Source organism: Pavona decussata, unplaced genomic scaffold (assembly GCF_977016875.1).
Source record: "Pavona decussata unplaced genomic scaffold, jaPavDecu1.1 SCAFFOLD_38, whole genome shotgun sequence".
NCBI lineage: Eukaryota > Metazoa > Cnidaria > Anthozoa > Scleractinia > Agariciidae > Pavona > Pavona decussata.
In genome coordinates this window covers 260,819-281,662 of record NW_028145460.1, presented here as the reverse complement: position 1 = coordinate 281,662, position 20,844 = coordinate 260,819, and the positions used below count along the sequence as shown (strand labels likewise).

The 20,844-nt window shown below is 40.6% G+C and overlaps 2 protein-coding genes across 2 annotated transcripts in view; both read right to left on the bottom strand.

The window, feature by feature from the left end:
• The window catches only part of LOC146483421 (uncharacterized), a 203,206-nt gene that overhangs the window by 97,473 nt on the left and 84,889 nt on the right, over positions 1-20,844 (bottom strand). The window lies entirely within an intron of this gene.
• The window catches only part of LOC146483423 (uncharacterized), a 46,331-nt gene continuing 39,962 nt past the window's right edge, over positions 14,476-20,844 (bottom strand). Inside the window, exon 6 of the mRNA XM_085105661.1 lies at positions 14,476-15,793. Within this exon, the coding sequence (XP_084961787.1) occupies positions 15,453-15,793 (341 nt within the window). The 3' untranslated portion in view covers positions 14,476-15,452. The remainder of the gene's footprint in view (positions 15,794-20,844) is intronic.

Sequence of the window (20,844 nt, the reverse complement as noted above, 5' to 3'; positions counted from 1 at the left end):
CCATGTCCCCAGTTCTAATAATAATAATAATAATAATAATAATAATAATAATAATAATAATAATAATAATAAAGGTTTATTAGCATTCCAAAAATTGAATTGGCTCTTCTATGCTAGCTAGTTCAAGGACAAAATGGAACGACCATACAGACTTGACACAGAACTACACAACTGTCTTGGTGAATGGAATATCACCATACTGTCAACGTGTGTGAACTATAAACCGTCATGTAGTTTCTCATAACTATCTAAACTCACCATTGTTTTTCTCTTCTTCGTCCTCGCCGCTGTTTACCTTGTTCTCTGGAAGCTCGGCCGGTGTGTGAATCTTGTGTTTTTTCACCCCCTCCGGGTAGGGCGCATCCCATGAAGCCCCATTGAAGTCTCCGTTCTTTCCAGCCTTTTTGGATTCTAATTCTTGAGTTTTCTTTTCATCGTCAATAACCTTTAATTTAGCGAGAAGAAGAAAGTTAGTGACAAGTTAGATAAAAGTGTAATATGGTTGACTCTTAATGGGGGAGATGTTGGGCAGTTTTAGAATTGTTGCCCCAGACATAGCATCAAATTCGTCCCAAGCCGATGACTTAGCCTTTGCAATTTTCTATTCAATTCCAACAGACGGAGCGTTTCCGTAATCTTTTCGGCCTCATTCTTCACCGAATTTTACTAATGTAAAATGTGAACGGTGAAAACGGCGCTCACAATTAGGAACGTATCGTATCAAACAACCAACAGGCCATAAATCTGTTTCTTTACGATAACTACAAATGAGCACACACGAGGCAAACTCGCAGTTTAGTGGGCTTATTTCGTTTTGAGATTCCTTTTATGAAACAAATACGCCGGTCGGTCGTGGATGCTATCTTTTAAAAATTTTAAGTTTAATCATTTTAACGAGCGGTTATCAATTACAGTGTCTAAAGTGGGGTCGCGTTTGCTGGGTTTACTACATTCCGTGAATGGTTACCAAAACTCGCGGTTTTTTCTAAGCCAATGAGAAGCAAAACCAAAACAAATCGTCACCGGTTCGCACGCGTTTTCCCGCGCTTGACGCCGGTTGCATAAATTTGATTCGAGTTCTGCTTGGTTCATTACGCTATTTGCGTTCTCGTGTTTGCCAGAATAACTTTGATATTTGATTTACGAAACTGTATTGAAAACCATTCTAAAAGCCAAATTCACCTCTTCTTCTAGGTCTTCCACGTCCGCCTCCTGTTTACTGGTATCGTGTTGCAGATATCCATTCACGTCTACACCCTTATTCAACGTAGCGATGTTATCAGTAACATTCATCACCCACACTCCCTTGGGATTCTCTCCCCAGTTGTGCACGGTCATAAATGTCCAATCGTGAAGACCATTTTTTGAATCATCATAGCGCCGAGTAGAAAGCATTTCGTTCCTAGTCCCGCTCGGCGTGAACAGGTCAATGCTGACGTCACCACGTCGCCGGTGCTGGAAGCTGACGGTTAGGGTCACGTGTTCCAGCTTAGTGATTTCCTTATCAGTTCCATCGCAGGCAATGGTGTCGATGGTGATTGACAGGGTTCCGCCAGCGGGAATCTCCCTGTAAAACAGAATCATTTTCAGTCTCAATCTCAAATTAATCTTTCACAAGAGGACACCTTTTTCGAACCAACGTTATACGCTTGTATGAATTAAGGTATCTCAAATGCAAATGGACTTAAAAGAGCAGTGTCATTTACTTTTAGTGTCACTTTGAATACCCAACAAACACATTTGTGAAGATGAAAATGTCAAAATAATGGTTCATTTATGTTAACAATAACCCTACTAGTGCACAGAAACTAGTATCATTCATCTTTGGCTGCAGATGGCTAGGATGGAAATGGATTGCACCTTGAAAAAATTGGCCAACTTTTTCAAGTTCCTCTTATGTATTTTGGAAAAAGGGCCAAAAAGGGATTTTAAATCGTTTCATATCTCTTTCATAGGCCTTCTCTAAGAGCAATTTCATGCTAGAGAAGAGGTTCTTAGTCAAATATTTGAGCACTCTTGACCAACATTTAGCAAACTCTTCGTGATAGTGCCCCTTTAAATGAACTTGAATAGCAGAAAACAGAAGGATTGTAAAATGTAGTATCGTACTGTTAGGAGTGAGCACTAGGCCTATTGCATGCTGGGACTCTGCAGGCCCGGTTACCTTTGTTGGGTTGATGCCAGCACGGCAGCTTTTGTGTTTCTATGGTTCGACCATTAAATTGGCGACGAGGATAAAACAAAATGCGCGACCAAGCAGCAACCAGCCAGAAAGGAAATTCAGGAATTCTTGCCAACGTAAAAGCAAGCGTCGGAGCCTTGAGTTTGGGTGGAGAGCCAGGGAAACGAGAAAAGGCGTGAAAGTTATGGAAAGATCGTTTCAAGGGAGCCACTCGATGGATGGCAGTCACAAACGACGACAAGCTCGATTTACTGCTGTTAGTTGGCGGAGAGGAGTTACAAAAGTTAATCCAAACACTGTCGGAACAGCCCTGCGGATTACAAGTCGCAAATCGAAAAACTGGATCAACACTTCAAGGCAAATCCCAACAACACTTTGAAGTTATACAAGTTTTTCAACACGGAATGGACACCCAACATGTACTTCGCTGATTTCGAGACTAAATGCAGGGAGCAGGAGCTTCATTGTGTCTTCCCTATTACACTAGACAATGCTATCGTCATGTTGACAGTAGTGAAAACCGGCAACGAGCTTCGAAGCGAAATCATTAGGCAGTCAAATGATGAAAGCCGGTGATACGGTTTACAGCCAGGCTAAGGATGATCCAGTGGCGAAGCGAGTTAGTAGACCAGGCCGATACAGTACGAGAAGTAAGGGCCCAGACCAAACCGCTGGCCGCTCGCAAACTCAGGCCAGGCCCGGCTGCATCAAGTGTGGTAATGAGGCACACGTGAACAAGAATGCATGCCCAGCCACTGGAAGGAGATGCCTTAAGTGTGGGCGTTTGAACCACTTTGCCCGCATGTGTAACAAGGCAAGTAATGAAGGCAAGGACAAGCAAGCCAACTCAGTCGAGCTTGAGCAAGAGACAAATGCGTACTATGTGTCTCAGGAAGAGGAGACACTAGAGGAGGTGTATCTCTACCAGTTGAAGGAAGGAAGTCGCAAAACCCAACGGTAGCTCTTAACATCAATGGCGTTTCCATCAGCCTACACCTGGATACTCAGGCTGATGTCACCGTAGTTACCGAAAATCACTATGGGAAGCTCCAAACCAAATGTACCCTGCAGCCCACTAGCGTAGCGATTAGGAGTTACTCCGGAGAAGGAAAGGGGCAAAATTTGCAGCAACACTTACTCGGTGAGAGAAGGAGATCGCAGAGCCTGTGTACGTCGTTAAAGGTCAAGGGGACACTGCATTGCTAAGCCGTCAGGCTGCCGAACGTAGCACGCCACTACCTGTCATGGGAGAGAATAGACAAGCCACAGTCGACCTGATTGAGGGGTACAAGGATGTGTTCTCGGTCTTAGGAAAGTTAAAAGGAGTCAAGATAAAGTTGCACGTGGACCCAGACGTAAAAGGCGCTGTACAGAAACAGAGGACAATATCCCTACCGCTCAAAGATAAGTTTGATCAGATTCTCCACAAATGGGAGGAAATGGACATCATTGAAGATGCAGGAGATGAACCAACTGACTGGTGCAGCAATGTCGTCCTCGACCCAAAGAAGGAAGGAGAAAACATTAAGGCAAACCTGAACATGACGGACACCAACAAGTACATCAAGAGAACCAGGCATGACATCCCCGCCTTAAGGGAACTGGAGACGAAACTCAATGATGCCAAATATTTCTCCCACCTGGACACGAACGACGGGTACATGAAGTTGGAGCTGGCCAAGGAACGCACGAAGGTAACCACTTTCTACACACACAGGGGGCTAAAACGGTTCGAGAGACTGCACTTGGGAGTCAACAGCACAGCCGAGATGAAGAGGTCTGTAAGGTGGTAGACATCCTAGTCTTTGGCGTAGCACCGCTGTAACATGACGAAGCACTTAGGCATGTACTGCAGTTGTGGCGCGAGCATGGGCTCACACTTAATTTGTAAAAAAGTAGGCTCAATCTCCGAGCTGTTTAGTTCTTTGGAAAGGTGTTCTCTAGTGAAGGCATTTCGCCGGACCCAGACAGGTGGCAGCTCTGAAAGCAAAAAGACTCAGTCAGCAGTCGAGGTTCGCTCCTTCCTGTTCTTCGCGGGAGCTAACGCAGATTTTATGGAAGGTGACTGCTCCACTGCGAAATCTGATTAAGGATGACATTAACTCCCAGTGGACACCAGAGAGCCAACAGTCATTTGAACAGGTAAAAGCAATGCTCACAGAGGACATAGTGATGGCGTACTTTGACCTGCAAATCAAGAAAAGGCTGAAGACGGATGCCGGGCCAGGTGGAATGGTAGCCACCATGAAGCAGTCTGATCCTCTGGCCAAGCGATGGAGACCTGTCACGCATCGCTCAGGAGCATTCAGACACTGAAAGCAGGTACTCACAGCTAGAGAACGAGGCCAAAGCAATCGAGTGAGGAATCTTTGCTAATCAGATAAACCTTTACGGCCTGAGAGATATATTTTGAGGTAGATACCGAACACAAACCGTAGGTGCCAATACTGTCAGGCTGCAGAACGAAAGCGCCACTCCGCATAGAGATGATGCGGGTTCGCCGTCAAGGCTTCAATTATCGCGTAAACTATGTCCCGGGAAAGAATGCGGAGTCTGAGAACAATGAAGCAGACTACAACTCTCGACTTCCAGAGCCGTTGGTTGTGCAGCAGGGCCATCCCAGCAGTATAAGTAAGCTGAGTTCGAGCTGAGAGAGACCGAGGACGAATTCAAGAATGATATCATGGCAATTGTGAATTCGTCCGTGCCGGAACCAGTTACCTGGCAGGAGTTGCTAGAGGAAACACTTGCAGACACAAAACTTTCGAGCCTGAAGGAAGCCATAGCTGGAGGATTCTTCACCGCCCGAGAGAAGGGCACGCTCGGGCCGTAGTATGACTTCATCTTCACTGAGGTGGCTGTTGTAGGAGGACTACTAGTTCGAGGAACACGAATAGTAGTTCCCAATTCCATGCGTGATAAGGTGGTCAAGCTCGCAGAGAGTACCTGCTGGTCACCGTTTGCAAGCAGTCCAGATGGGCAGAGTTAGAGTTCGTTACCTCAACCAGTGCTAGAGCAGTGATACCCAAGCTGGACAAAACCTTCGCCTCGCTTAGCATATTCGTGTCGGTAAGCACCGACAACGGACTCCCGTTCAATGGGAAAGACTTCAGTGACTTTAGCAAGTATTTGGGTTTTCCTCATGAGCGGAAGACACCCCTGAATCTAACGGGGAGGCCGAGCAATTCATGAGGATACTAAAGAAGTTTTATTAAATTAGCCAACTGATGGGATCAAATTTCAAGCGGATTCCTCCGCGCCTATAGGGCAACGCCGCATTGCACCACCAAGATCGCTCCAGCAGACCTGATGTACCCTAGCCGCAAGTTCTGCACCAGGCTTCCCATTGGAGTTACTCCCCGTGCACATAATTTTGAAGAGCTGTGCAAGAGAGATCTTGAGAAGAAGATGCAAATAAAAGGTTATGCAGACAACAATAGGTATGTCAAAACCCTTGAAATACGGATAGGAGACTCGGTGTTAGTCCGACGACAGGCGGTCGACAAGGCCACTCCTGCAGTAAGCAGTCCTTTGCCACTTATTAGGGACCTTCAGATTTGACTACCATTTCGAGATTTGCGTGGTTTAAATAAGCGCTTCTCCCACCAATCTTGTTTCTAGGGTCCTTTTATCTGCTGGTAAACAACGGGAAGGAACGAGAGTTCTGGGGATGGGACTGATACGAAATTTGAAAGTCGTACATACTCGTACTCAATCTCGTTTCGTACTCTAATCTGAACTTCCCTAATTACTTTATAGAGGTCGTGGCTACTGCACTAACAATCCAAAAATGTATGCCAAATAAGTGATGTATGCCACATAAGCAATGTATGCCAGCATTTAGTAGTAACGGCAACAACGTAAAGACTATAGCTAAGAGTTTTTTGGTCAACCTGATGAGCCAAAACAGACACATTTTTTAGCAAAACTATCAAACGCCAAATTCATAGTTTATCATTAAACAGGTCCGATATTTTCTTGTCGTTAATGTGCCCTTGACTTTGCACTTAATTCTCATTAATAACCGAACCATAGCCGAGGAAACGAGAAAATAAGCCCTTAGGGTAAGCTGGCAGGTATAACGTTCTCGATATTTTCTCTTGAATTTCCTTCCGGCGTTGACAATTTTGAGATCTCTCTGTTTTCTCTGTCTGTTTTTCTGCTGACGGAGCTACAGTTGAAAACAAAACAGATACCGTGACTCACTGTTGTGTTTGACTTGAGGGTCCGTGGCAGGTTCTTTGTGGTGCCACACTCTTCCAAGTTTTCGCTCGTTTGACCATTGCCGTGGCATCTAACCTCCCAAAGCCAAACTTATGATTAAAATGATACCCAGCTCCATTCTTCATCCAGCCTTCATCGACTGGACTCGTAACCTGGGCAGTTTCCACTACAAGACGCTGGACATCTCGCCAAGAAAGATTGGGGCTAGAAAAAAAAACAATTAATGAGACCGGTGGATGAGTTCAGGTACACTGCTCAGTAATTGTTAATAAATAATGGCAAATTATTTAAACAGACTCTGAGTGACAAGTGATTTCAGATTAAAGAGACCCTTATCACTCGGCGGCCATGCTGATTCTCGGGGGAATAAAAAGTTTTGTTTTCACACGGCAAGCCTCGGCCAGGCACAAATTCAGTGCGAGGCTTGCCGTGTAAAAGCAAAACTTTTATTCTCCTGAGACTCAACATGTGTAATGAAGGTCTATTGAAGTCAATAGTAGGTCATCATAAGACGGCTCGTCGGATCTAAATTTCGGTGTAATATCATACTCACCAAAGGGAATGGCAATTTTCACCCGGGGAAGGGGTGGGGGGGGGGGGGGCCTTCTTCTCGGACGTTTTTGTGTTGAAATGCCGCCTGCTTCTTCAAACCCTGACCCTATTTCAGGCCGAAATACACAATGTTCCGATTGCCCTCTTCAGACCTGACTTCCAAAGTCTATACCCGTTTTCAGAATTTCAAAACAAAATGGTTAAAATCGATACCAAAAACCATACTTTTCATGGTGGTTTATAACTATGTAGGTACAGTATAAGGGAGCATCCCCTGTGAAATTGTCGGCAATCGGATTGCATGGTGCACTAGCTACTCAAGGTTTTTTTTTTTGCCGATACACATTTACTATCACTTATTTTCAAAGCCTGAGTTTTTAAAGGAAATAGAATAGTTGTACTTGGCTCTCTCGTTTTATTTCTTGGTCTTACCTAAACTTGGTCTGATTGACCGGTGTTTTCCTTAACGCTCTCTAAACGTTAAATTAATAGTTGAAAAATCATCAAAGTCTACGCAGCATAATAGACAGAGTTCATAAAGATACACAGCTGAAATGTCAACTCGGATCGTCTTCATAGTAACGTAGCTGATTAAGCGCGACAAAAATTAATTTAACAAGCAACGAAAAGAAGCTGTAAAAAGTGGTTTTTTTCTTTTTTGTACCTAAGTCGCTTGAAAAACAAAAGCGAAACATGTACTCACTTTGCCTGTATAACAAGAGCAAACATTCCTGCAGCCAGTGGCGCAGCAGACGGCGTGCCTTTGAACTCTTCTGTGCACTTGTGATGTAGGTCCGTAGTGACCTAAAACAAGATAAACAGGTTACCCTGGAAGGACTGTTGCTTTCTTGTATGACCTAAGAAATTCAATTCAATTCAATTTATTTGCCATTAACAAAAAAATACAACATAAATACATTATAGACGACACACAATATTCTTACTATTACAATATTCATACTTGACTATTTACAATATTAAATGTGTTAAAGGCTAGGAAGCCTATATAGAAGCCGGGGGCTTATTAACTATAGGCTTCCTAGAACTATTGGATAAACCATAGAAGTTAAGGGTACTGATTGAAATTTCCAATTAAATTTTTTTTTCTTTTAAAGAAAAAAAAAAAAAAAAAAAAAGGAAAGGAAGAAAAAAAAGAAAAGGTAAAGAAAAGGTGTGTAGCTCAACAAAGAGTCAATTTAACTTAGATAGAAGGAATTTTTTAAGTCTTTTGCCAAACAAACTGATAGTTTCACTGTTTTGAATTTCACGAATTATTCATGGCTTCAAACTCATTTTTGAGAGCCCTCCCCCAACTAACATTTTTGGGACCTTGACTACTATAGCATGACACCAAATCAAACCATCATCACTAATTCGGTTTCCCATGATCTCAATAGGATTTAGAGCCCCATGGAGTCACTCTCCTTCAGTCAAATAAACGACAATGCTCATTCATAAATTCTTGCCTTCTAATATTAAGTTTTCAACTCAAGTAATGAAAATTTCTATGAATGTTTTAAGAGGCAGTTTCACCAATTTTTAGTGTCACTTTCAACAGCCATTAAACATATTTGTGTGAATGGATAATAGTCCAGTTTTGTTAACAAGTACTCTGCAAGTGCAAAGGAACTAGGATTAGTTAGCTTTGAAATTTGATGCTCATCACTGTGGGCTTAAAGGGTTAAGAATTTCATCGCTTAGCCATACCATTTTGTTTTCTTCCTTCTCCCTGTGTGATCCTCCATTGAAAGTCACAGCTAACGTAGACGAGCACAACTCGGTGTAGTAAGCCGATAATCCATGATCACCAATACATCCAACTGATATGGTGTATATACTGGTCGTGTAGCCATCACAGTTACAGTCGTCATCTGTTAGACCTCCATTACCAGTTGCCCATACATAGATGTTACCCTTACCACCGCGGCCCTACAATTGGAAAGTAAATCATCTTTGAGAAGAAGTCACAGCTAGTCGCTAATCAGTCCCTGTTCACGATAAACTGCAAACACTGCATTAGATTACCGGTATACGGTCCCTTACTCGGGTCGTGCACAGTCTGTACACGAAGTCGATATCGGAAATATATGGACGATTGACGTCCGATTACGATTGACTACAACAAGTCGTCAAAAAATGATGTGTTTTCTCCAATGGTGTAATAAAAGCAAATTTATGTAACTTTCAAAACTTGTGTCAGTTAACTAAACTGGGTAAGACTTATGAATGTTAGATCAGTTTACCTTCAAAGCTCCCTGCATAAGCACTTCTTGAGCAAGCTTTCCCGGTTTACCGAATGCTTTGCCATCATCCTTTGGACCCCAACAGTTGCTGTAGATGTCAATGTACTCGGATTGAAAACTCAGCGAGCTGCCTTCCAGCACATCGGTCGCCTGACCGTCTAACATTCTTACACCTAAAACATTGGCATAGAAAAGTTAATTTCTGTGCATTTTATTTCTTAATTTTTTCTTCAGCAAGGTACAGTCGAACTCTCTATAACTGGATATCCTGAAGGCCCGCTCGCGTAAAGTAGCGAGGTTGAAGTCAACTAGAACAACCATGTATCTCTTCGTAAATGGTTCATTTTAAGTAGATAATTGCGTGTCTATTGTAGCCACTGCAACATGCATTTTGACAGGGTTTACAAGAGAGCACGTCTACCTATTCTGGTTGGCCAGATTGAAATGAGCTTAGACCGTGGTTAAACCCCGTCTGAAAATCGTTTGCACAACCCGCCCATGGTACTTGTTTCTGGTTGAGACGACGACTGAATATCCTCTTATGAGAGATTTTAGTCTACGGCCGCTGTCCTTCGTGAACGTTCGGCTGTTCTTTTTTAATGCGAGTAAACGTAACAACAGCAAATATGACTTCTCCGTTAAGTTATCGTCTTAATTATATTATAACGGCTTTGCTTTGCAAGGGTAAATGTCCATAATTTTTTTTTTTTAAAATCTAGCCGCACCGGATAAGGTCTCTTTCCAATACTAGCGTGGTTGTTTAGTTCCTCGCGAAGCGAGGGCCGAAGGCCCGAGCGTAGCGAGGTTAATAAATTTGTCGGGCCGAGCCGGCCCGAGCGGAGCTAAGCCGCGCGAATTCGAGCGAAAAATATATTTATATATATATATATATGTTTATATCTTTGAAGGTGTCCGCACAATGACGTCAGACTGTCTGGCGTCGTCTGGAGCAAAATTTGCATACATCGCAAAAAAATATGCGTGCATGATCAAATTTCAACTGCAATGTTCATCAATATTCACTGGATACAGAACCATCTCCCCAGAATCTTTTCCCTTTCTTTTAGAAATCTTTTTTGTGAAAGAGTGCATTAAAGAAATTACACGCTTTGTGGCCGCGGTAAATAATTTTCCGTGGGAAATAAATTCATCGAACACGACAGCGCTGCACGCCCGTTGTACATTACGTCGCGACAGAAATAGAGTTTCAACCGCAAACTAGCCCGTGGAACTACGAAAACACTATGCTCATCAAAAAAAAAATATTATGCGCCTTCTAATCTCCTCGTTTGATGTAAAGAGGGCATTCCACCCAGCCCCAGCTTCGCGAGGTTTTGCGAGTCACGTATTTCTAGTACTTCTTTTGTTTGCTTTATCGTGTGCTCGGTTACTTGCCGTTTATCTGTTGGTCTGTTTGTTTGCTAGCGTTTTGTTTGCTGTTTATTTGTTTGTGAAGGGGGATTTTCACCGTGTCGGTCTTTTCTGATCAGAAATCTTTCAATCATGGTCTAATAGCTGACCACATGAGAAAATGGGGCTGAGAACTAAGATTTACCTCCAATATTGGCGTCATAAGCCACGCCTACTCCGCATACACTATTGTTAGCGACCGCTCCCACTTTAACAGAGGGAATAGAAACAAATGGCAACTTAAGGATGGTGCCTACTAATACAGAAGTATTTTACACGCTTTATAACTATGTGGAAAAAGCAGATCTTAGCAAGAGATTTTGAAATCCAAAAAGAAAATTGGGGCTAGCCATGCATTTTTCAGAGGTAATTAAGCAACAATAATTATAAAAATCCGTCTAAATATATAACAATATATGGCATTTTTTTTTTTTTTTTTTTTTTTAATTGAAGCTTAACTGATCTCTGAAAATTGTGTGGTTACTCCCAATTTTCTTTTTGGATTTTACTACGGCCTTGCTTAGATTTTCCGTTTTCTAGCATAGCCATAAACTGCGCAAAAATTCCTTTCAATTAGTAGACACCGTCTTAAAGAAATTAGGGTTTCTTGGATCGTCCCGAGATGCGCAGAACATTGGCGCAGTAGCAAAGCCGTAAACCGTATACGTCCGAAAAAAACATCGTTATGCCGAATGCTAAACACAACTAGTTGAAGCCGACCAGTTAAAATTTTAAGAGATCTCCGTCATTTACAATGAATGTAAAAATTGATTGCAACATTTACTCTTGAAAACTGAAGCCCCTGCATGAATCTTCACTTATCTATTGTATCAAGCGAAGGCAACAACTGCTGAACGTATCCCGCGCGGACAACAACTGCTGATTGTATCACGCGAGGGATACAATTGAATTTGGATGGGTAAGCAGACAATGACAGTGAAATGAAAATTGTCGATCACAGGTTTCTTCTGGCGTTGTTTATTATGCTGTGTTAGATTATTCTGAGTTCTGAATCAGTGTTGCAACTGGTGAAAACACTCTGGAAGTTCAAATGAGAAAATGTAGCGCTCTTTTCTAAGGTAATTATCATTACATGCAATCCTGAAGTGCGACAATTTACATGAAAGCTTCCCCTTCTCTCTTTTTGTACTTTTATTATGTTTAGGTGAAGTTTCAACAGGAAAATGGAATGATCGTCCTTGCCGTTACCAGGTACTGTGCGATGAACGCTGTGTATTGAGTTTCTGTTTATTATACCGTACATGATTTCAGTATGAGAATGAATGATACTGTCAGCTGTACTATGTTAAGGTTTTTCTTACCTCTTTTTGAAGCCTTGAAGCATTTGAAGCCAACAGCCTAATGGTCGACATTTACTTGTTTGGAGGTTTCATTGTTTGATTGTGTTGTTTACGGTTATTGTAATAAGTTGAAATGATCACTTCGGCTAAGAGATTGAAATTAACTCAATTGAAAACCACTCAAAGTAATTTCTTTACTAGAGCAAGATTTTATCCTATTTTGCGTAGTTGTAATTGTTAAAAAAATGAAGGTGCAACAATTTCAGCTTTTTGGCTTATTCATTTGTATTATATTAAAACAAAAACTATAAAACTGACACAGAATCTGTCGAGAACAATGTAACCCGGCGTGTTATCTTATCAGTGGTACAAAACATGCGGTACGGTATCCGAGCATTAAAAATTGAGCAGTTCCCATGTGAAGTCCTAGATTATTTTAAATTGACACTAAGCCAAGTACCTTTCAGTAGTCCTGTAACTTTACTTGTAGGTTATTCCATCAAAGAGTTTATGACGTCGTAAAATCCAAAATGTCTATGGGCGGGAAATTTCATCGAAGAATGGGCAACGATCATCTCCACATTTTAAAATAAGCCATGAAATTTAGACACTATTAAACAATCTATCAATCTAAAGTCATTTGTTTGTAAGAGTGGAGGTTCTCTTTAACGTCCGGCAAATATTCTCTTTTCATTCATCACCCACCACCTCTCTAAATACAAGGGCAAGTCCATACAGTTTTTTTCCCTTGAAAAAATACTTCTTTTAATCACATCCACTGAAGTACTTTTCCCTAGAGTACCTTGGGCTTCGTGGAGAACTTAATTATACTGTTTACTCGCATTCTCTGTCTCTTGTGACTTGGGTTTCTTACGGGTTGAGTCTTTGCAGAGAAATAAAATAGATCTTAGCTTCTCTTCTTAAAACAAATTGCGTTCTTTCTTCCCAATTTCGGATCAACTTGGTTATAAAACAAGCCAAATGTTCAAGCTTTTCAATGTGTCTTGCTTTAAGTTTTTTAAATTCTGGACTTGCGCAAGAGTTAAATTCAGGAAATGTCTCCATCATCGCTTGAAACTTTTCAGAAAGCTTCATCATCTTGTAAGTTACTTTGGAAACTGTACTTTCTGCAGCTCCACTCAGCCAACTACAATTTAGATATTACCTCAGCCAATAGAATGACGAAACAATGCTTCTACCTTTAATTACAATTCTTATTTTAAACCTTTTGAAAATCTAGTCAAAATGAAAACATGCGGCTGTTCAATGTAATCCTGAAATCACTAAGAGAATGAAAATAAATAAAAATAGAGTTAATTAACTCTAACGGTGAACATTTCAATTGTCACCTTCTATTTATCCGCAGTGTACGTAAAAAAATGACAATTGTTTTGGTGTCTATACTATATACTTAAAAATGGTATCAGGATGACATGAAAACGTCGTAAATTTTCACTTATTTGTATTTTTGAATATCATTCCAGTAAGAGAAAGTAAACAACATTTTTTACTGCAATTAAACGCATCTTTCATAATTTTTATTTGTTAAATTTGCTGTGAGGGCATCACTTCCCTGAGCAAAACAATAATTGATGACGATAATTCAGATTTATAGAGCGCCAACCTCCACTAATTGTCCGTGGCGCTTTACAATAATTAGCAGGACAAGCATTAAAGTTAAAAACTACTTAAAATTAAAATATATCCAATGACAATAAAATTTTACTTTTACCTTTAAGGAATTAAAACCCTCCTAAAGGACATGACCCTGTACTTAAATGAAGCAATTGATGATTATTCCCTTACATTAATTTGTAAGTAATATTTTTTTATAATATAACTAAAATATAATATAACTAATATAATAAGAGTGCAAATCAACTTGGCCAACCCAGGTTCATGTACTTTGCCGCACCTTCTCGACTAAGCGCCCCTTCAGCCCCTTGGTTTCATAAAAACTGAAATAGCACTAATCCACCACAAATAAATTGAACAAGTTAAAAATGGTACATGAATTAAAATTTTAGGGCAAGTATATATAAACTACACTGCTATGGAAAAAATGTTGTCCTCAATATGTGAAATTTGAAATAAGCTCCCAAGGCAATTGTTTGATGAATGGTTTGCATACACTCACCGCTAGATCAATGAAGCACATAAGGCAGTCAGAGCACTCGTTTATGTTGTAATACAACAAACCCAACGTAATTCTATTTTTCAGAAAGAAAACCTGTAAATTTAAACGATCAGTTTTTCTCCAAGTTATTTCCTTTAACATTCCTCACTACTCGCAATTTCGTTTGCCATTGAACTTCGTGACACAAGTAGAAGCCCTTTGAAGTCAGGGCGTCACGTGACCTACTCTTCACTAATTTATGAGATACAACTTTAAGAGTATGTGAACTAAAAATATTTCAGATTTATGAAAGGCGACGAGTTTGAGGCACGTTAAAGATTGACCTTTTATCAGTGTTCTGTATGTTCAAAATTTCTAGAATTTGAATTTAAAAAAAAGTTGCTGGCAAGTTAGAGCAAATTTTTCTTTTGCAAAGTTTTTAAACGCTAAAATTCACACCACCATGGCATCAAATCTTAAACGTAAATTATAGCCAATAATGATTTTAAACAACGAAACTTCGGTCACGTGGTCCCAGCAACACAGAGTTTCTGTATTATTGACACAGAATTAGTAGTGGCCTATATTACTAATGATTTCAAAAACTATGCAATTGAAATCTTAATATCAAATTGGACAAAGCGTCAGTAAAAGCTGCTAGCTAAGGCGGTTTTTACTTGGCCAATTTCAATTTCGCTCTGAGGCTGAGGGGAATAAAGCAAGGGAAGATTATTCATCTTTTGCTTCGGAGCCCAGTTAAAAATCCTAACAAATGCAAATAGCACATGAATATAAACCAAAACTCGTTTTACCTGCTGAACAGGTCTTCACTTGATTTTTCTTTTTCCTACTAATTGATCAGCGAAATAGCGCAAGTTGTTTTTAGTTAAAAGCCAAAACACAACAGTAAAGTAAGCTAGGAAATAAAAGTAATACGTAACATAAATTAAATCTATTTATTTCGTGATTAGAAGATGAAGAAAATACAGCTGTTATTACGCTTCAAGTGTCATGATAACCTTCGTTTGTCAAATTCTTTTCCTACGGGAAATTCGCTCTCTCGGATACGGTTCCTCATTTAGCCAGTTTTCTGATATCCGTTGGTGCTCTTCATCAGTGAGTCACACAAATAACTTTCAACATTTATTCAAAAACGTACTCCATTGCTTTTATTGCCTAAGATGGATCACTATCACACAGTCGTTCAATTAACGGATATTAAAAAGTACTCTTGTCAATTACAAACCGATTACTTTCTAATTGTTATACCTTTTCGCGGTTGATTATAATAATATTGTTTCAATTTTTGGGGTAACTAATAATAAGAAACAACTACAGAAAAGCTTTATATTATATTGCTGTAACATCTTTACAAAAAGAGGCGTTTGGGAGCTCTTAAATTCGACTAACTGAGCATGCGCCACCTAGATCAATGTTATTATCACCTGACCATGGCCAGCTGTGTTATAGCAACATTCGTTCTGCTGGTTTTTTCCTGTATTGTAAGATCCTCCCCCTCCCCCACAGGAGTCATGTTCATTATCTCCGCTGCTTCCTCCAGAGTAGCCTCCGCCGCCTCCAGCACCACCACCAGATCCGTAAGCACCACCTCCTCCTCCAAACCCTCCAACAACATTGTTATACCAGGCTCTTCCACCCACTCCTCCCTGAAGAAATCCTTTGCCGCCTTCTCCGCCATTACCCATGGAACCACCGAACTGTGTTGAACTTCTTCCGCTGGAGTAAAAACCACCACCACCACCACCTAAAAGGGATAACAAATCAATTGATTTCTAAAAAAATGAAATGTGTCTTAAGAGTCTTACTTAAGTAATTACTTTATGTTTTTATACAGGATGACTTTTTTCCTGAAACGTGGTTAGTTAAGATCAGACAAAGAGAGCTTGTCAATTATAAGTTAAAAGTAAGTTTGCGTTTCCTTTCGTTTTGTATCTCTAAGCTACGTGATTGGGCAAACAAAATTCGCGCCAATTTCTAAAACCAAAACCAATGGTGAATCTTGCACACGTTTTCCCGCTCTTGACATTAAGTTGAATTCTTATTGGTTCATTGTGCGGTTTGTATTTGTTGTGATTAGCCGGTCAGAGTGATTACTTTGCTTTGATTTCGCAGATAGAGGTACAGGTTTCTCTGAAACAGCCACGTCTCTGTAACTTACTGACAGGATGAATTTTTGTCCACGAAAAACATCATCTGAGAACACAAAAGCCAATACTCAAGCTTAAACGTAAAGGAGGCGCTAATGTTTGGTGGATGATACCAGTAACACAATATCCCTCACAAGCAAGTGGTTCCTGGAATCATACTTAAGGTTGCTGATAGGGAAGAAAGGTCGAATTTTTCTCAAAACAAGTTTTTAGGTAATTGTTGAAACAAGCAAGGGATGCAGGGTTTAATGAAAAGGGTAGTTCGAGCTCTTGAAAAGAACGCGAGCTACCTAAAGAAAAAAAGTTTTGTAGGAATAGCGGTGAACGAGTGAGGGTGTCATAATCGAATTTATACGGGGCTGTGTTGACGTTTTACGCGACAAAGTTAAAGCCTGGTCTACACGTACGATCTATTTCCATTTGCTTGTGCTTGTGCTTGCGTCAGTTGCGTCGCACGTGTTAAACGGGACGACGCAAGCATAAGCACAAGCGCAAGGAAAGGAAACTGAAAAACAGTGACAAGTTGTCAGCGTACATTCTAGTCCGCCATGTTAGAATCATCTCGCGCCAAAAGACTGCCCGGCCGCGGAATTGTGCCACATTTTTATGCTTCTGCGCTCGTGTATGTCACTTTATGCTTATGCTTATCGTACGTGTAAACATCCTTGTGCCTAAGCTTGTACTTATGCTTATGCTTGCGTCGTACGTGTAAAACCGGGCCTTACCCGCGATCTTGAATTACCGACAAATCTGCATATTTTGTTTACATCGTGTTCACGACGTTTTTTACTACATTTTACAGTGAGACAGCGTTCCGTTTTGGATTTGAAGAGAGCGAAGCAAGGAAAGTCGCCTTGGTCGAAAATTGACAAAAAACCGGGACTAAAGAAGGCGAACAAGGTCAAGTCTAATCGTTTAACGACTACAAAAAAAATTCAGCTGGCAGCGAGCGGTAAAGGTTCGTGGTACAACCAGCCCGATGTTGTTTTATAATATCCTTGTCGTAAGATATCGCAGGGATATCGAGGCGAGTCCAAAACTGCCTCGGCGGCTGAGGAATTCATTGACGAAGTAACACTAGTGGAGATTCCAACACCCGCGCTTCTCCTTCGGAGTCCGAATTCGAAAATTCCGGCGACGATCCAGCCACTTTTGCTGTTGTTGACCTGCAGCGAACTTCAGCTCGCAGAACCGATGGATGTATTGATTTAGCCGGTGGCGTCCTCGCACCAGACTTAACTTTTCCCATTGCGATTTCGCTTTACAATTGCAGTAACGCTAAATGGTTGCGCGCAAATTTAAATTATTGTTTTGTAATAGAACTCTGCAGGGAATGCTTCTTTGTGTTTGATTGGCCGGCAGCATGAGCGCGTTGACAAGAATTTTAATGACGGGTGAAAACTCTGAAAATGTTTTAAAGCCGCAAACACGGCTTTTGTTTTTATGCGTATTCCGCATCTTCAAATGAATTAATACGGTATATAGATTTGCCAGATTTCAACAAAAATTGTTCAACTTTAGGACTGGTTTTCTCATAAACCCATTGCCTGATTTCATACCGTGGGAGTCTGGGTACAAGTCTGTGTATTATGGGATATGGGACTCAACACCCACATAGCCAGAAAGAGCACACCGAACTTTACAACATCCTCAAGTTTGGTGTTAATCAAGCTAATATTAGGAAAGATAGAGCTATTCAAAAACTCCAAATTTTATTAAGAAATGTATGTAACGCTGGACGTGACGGACGATTTGTCCGGCGTTCCATACATTTCTTAGTAATTTTTTTAAGTTTTTGGATGAAGCTGCAGTCAAGATCACAAAAATAGAAAAATGAAAACAAAAACAAAAAAATACAGATAAAAGACTTAGGTTTCAGGTTGTAGGTAAGGCACCAAAAGATCCCATTTCTTTTCTGCTGTTCTACAGTTTTTTTTTTCTATTTCATAGCTTTGGTTTATAAAATGTAAAAACCTACCTATTGTTGGGTCTTGTCCTTTTGAGTGGCATAGCCAGATATAATATTTTGCTGTTAGACTGGCTCAATTTAAACTCTGCTCCATTTATCTTTATACCTGCTACTTCTTTTTTCCTTCGAATAGCTTCAGCAAGTACCTGAACTAGGTCTCAGTTTTCAGAGAAGTTATTAATAACTTCCAAAGATTTATAATGAGTTCTGGCAAGGCCGCCTTTTTTGTCTTTCTCAACTTCCAAAACCAAATTAAAGTCACCTCCTATTATAATGTCCTCACAATTGAAGTCCGTTAAAAGCTCAAAGAATGTTATGAAAAAATTTGGATTGTCATCATTTGGAGCATAGATATTTGTCAGTGTTTTCTGTTTCCCACTTGAGTTTAAGTCACATATCACAAAACGTCCCTCGGGGTCGACGAAACTTTTAGAGATTTATTGTAAATGGTTTGGACCCAGGAGTCATGTCATAAGTACGTAAATTATGATCATCCGGGTGAGTGTAGTCCTGAGAAGGACTGTTTGTGGTGACGTTGACTGACGTTTCGACAACCTGAGCGGAAGTTTGTTGAGTCCTTGATAGTAATTTGTACTGTAGGTAATGAACGACTCACACTGGAAATCAATCAACGACTCACTCTACTTGACTCTGAAGATGACTTCCGCTCAGGTTGTCGAAACGTCAGTCAACGTCACCACAAAAAGTCCTTCTCAGGACTACATTCACCCGGATGATCATAATTTACGTACTTATTTTAGAGATTTGAAAAGCAAAATTATTGTTAAATAATATTGCGACACCTGCCTTTTTGCTTGAACAGCTGCTGAAAAGAGCTTGATAGCCCCATTCAGCCCGCCAGTCATGCATGCTGCTGTCCGAACAATGGCTTCTTGAACAAAGAAGATTGAATATTTTTTTCTCCCAGCCATTTGAAAGTTTCTTGTCGTTTTACCTTGTCTCCCAAACCTCTTATATTTATTGATGCTATCTTAAGATCCGTTTTTTTGCGCTGGTTTGTGTCAAATATGTCGTACGGAACTGGTGGCACTCCCTCAAAAGGCGTTTAACTTCAAAACAAAAATGAACACTTACATGGAACGTGCACAAAAATAATAATCCAAAAAAGGAAAACATAGACAAAAACAGACAGACAGTAGATATTAAAAACATTAATAAGGCACGGCGAGAAGTAGCAAACAGCTTGGTAGTTTAGCGTTTAGTTAGTTGCGACCGCCTTCGACAAAGCAATGTTAAAGCGCTATTTTTGTATCACATTTGTGTCGTTGTACATCGAGTTGTTTACCTACCGGCCAAAATCTTCTTCTAACAAATACATTGTCCGGTTGTGAAGCGCTGAAAGAAGCGGGGATACCGTTTCTTCGTGTTAATTTCAAAGTATCGATCTGAGGTTTCCTTCTGTCAACTATTTCGCTCAGAAGATCCCTTAACATTTGATTTCCGGTTCCATGTAGGCGGCGTCCCAGGGCTAATAACTTCTCGCAGTCTTGAAAGTGCAAGAAGCGAGCGAGAATCGGTCTTGCTTTTCCGTCTCTGCTCTTCCCGGCGCGATGTACTCTTTGCATCTCTACATCCCTTGCATTTAAGAAGCCAAGCTCTTGTTCCAAGAAATTTCGTAGAACTTGTTCAGTGTCTTCCCTTTGATCTCTTGTAGCAGTCTCTTTGACGTTCATAAATTATATGTTTTCACGTCTCGAGTACGCTTCAAGATAAAGATTTTTTGTGTGTACGTCATACGTTTTCTTTTCAAGGGCTCTCATTTGACGTGTCAAGTTGGCCAATTCTGCCTCAGAGGCTGCTTGTTTTGCAGTGACGTCTTCAAGATTCTTTTCCTTCATCTTAATGTTATCCTTCATGACAGCTATTTCGTGTTCGTTGCCATGTTGGGCATCCTCCAGTACCTTTGTTCTTCACTCTAAATTTTCTAATTTTGCTCCAATCTCCTCCAAGGCATTTTCGATACTGTCCAATTTTGTCAACTTTTCTAGTATCTGCTCCAACTGGCGACTGACATTTTCCGACATTGTAAGAGCTTTCAAGATGTCGTCACCTTCTTCTTCGACAGAACTATTCTGAACTTGACCTTTAGCTTTCTTTTTTTCCGGAGAGTTGTTGGAGTCTTCTGAGGAATTAGAGGATCTATTTCTACGTCTTGACATATAACGTTCCAATACATTGGCCATTTATCCTTTTCGAAAATTGCTATCGAAGGCGGACGACAAACGCAAACGTCCTATTCCGCCATTACTCGGCCCAATCCCCTACACCTACATCTTGCAACCGGGGGTAGAGCGCTTCTTGAAACTCTTGCCTAATTCCACACCAAAATATGTGATTTTTCCTAACCTATTTCAGACACGACCTTCTTGTCGATTGCATAGCATCCAAATTCTCCAAATGATCATGCTAATCCGCTAGAAACATACAAGAAGCTAAATTGGTTCAAAGACCGATATGAATGTCAAACATGTGAGTAGGACTTCGTTAGGCCTTCCAACTCCCTTTTGCTCGCGAAAATTATACCCAATTCGAGCCCAGCCTCACCCTATTCCGCAAAAAGTGGTCAAAATCTATGCACTACTTCACACTAAAAAGGCTTCCGCGGTCAAAAGCACACTTAAATTTAAACAGGACTTATCCTTGTTAATCACAAATTGA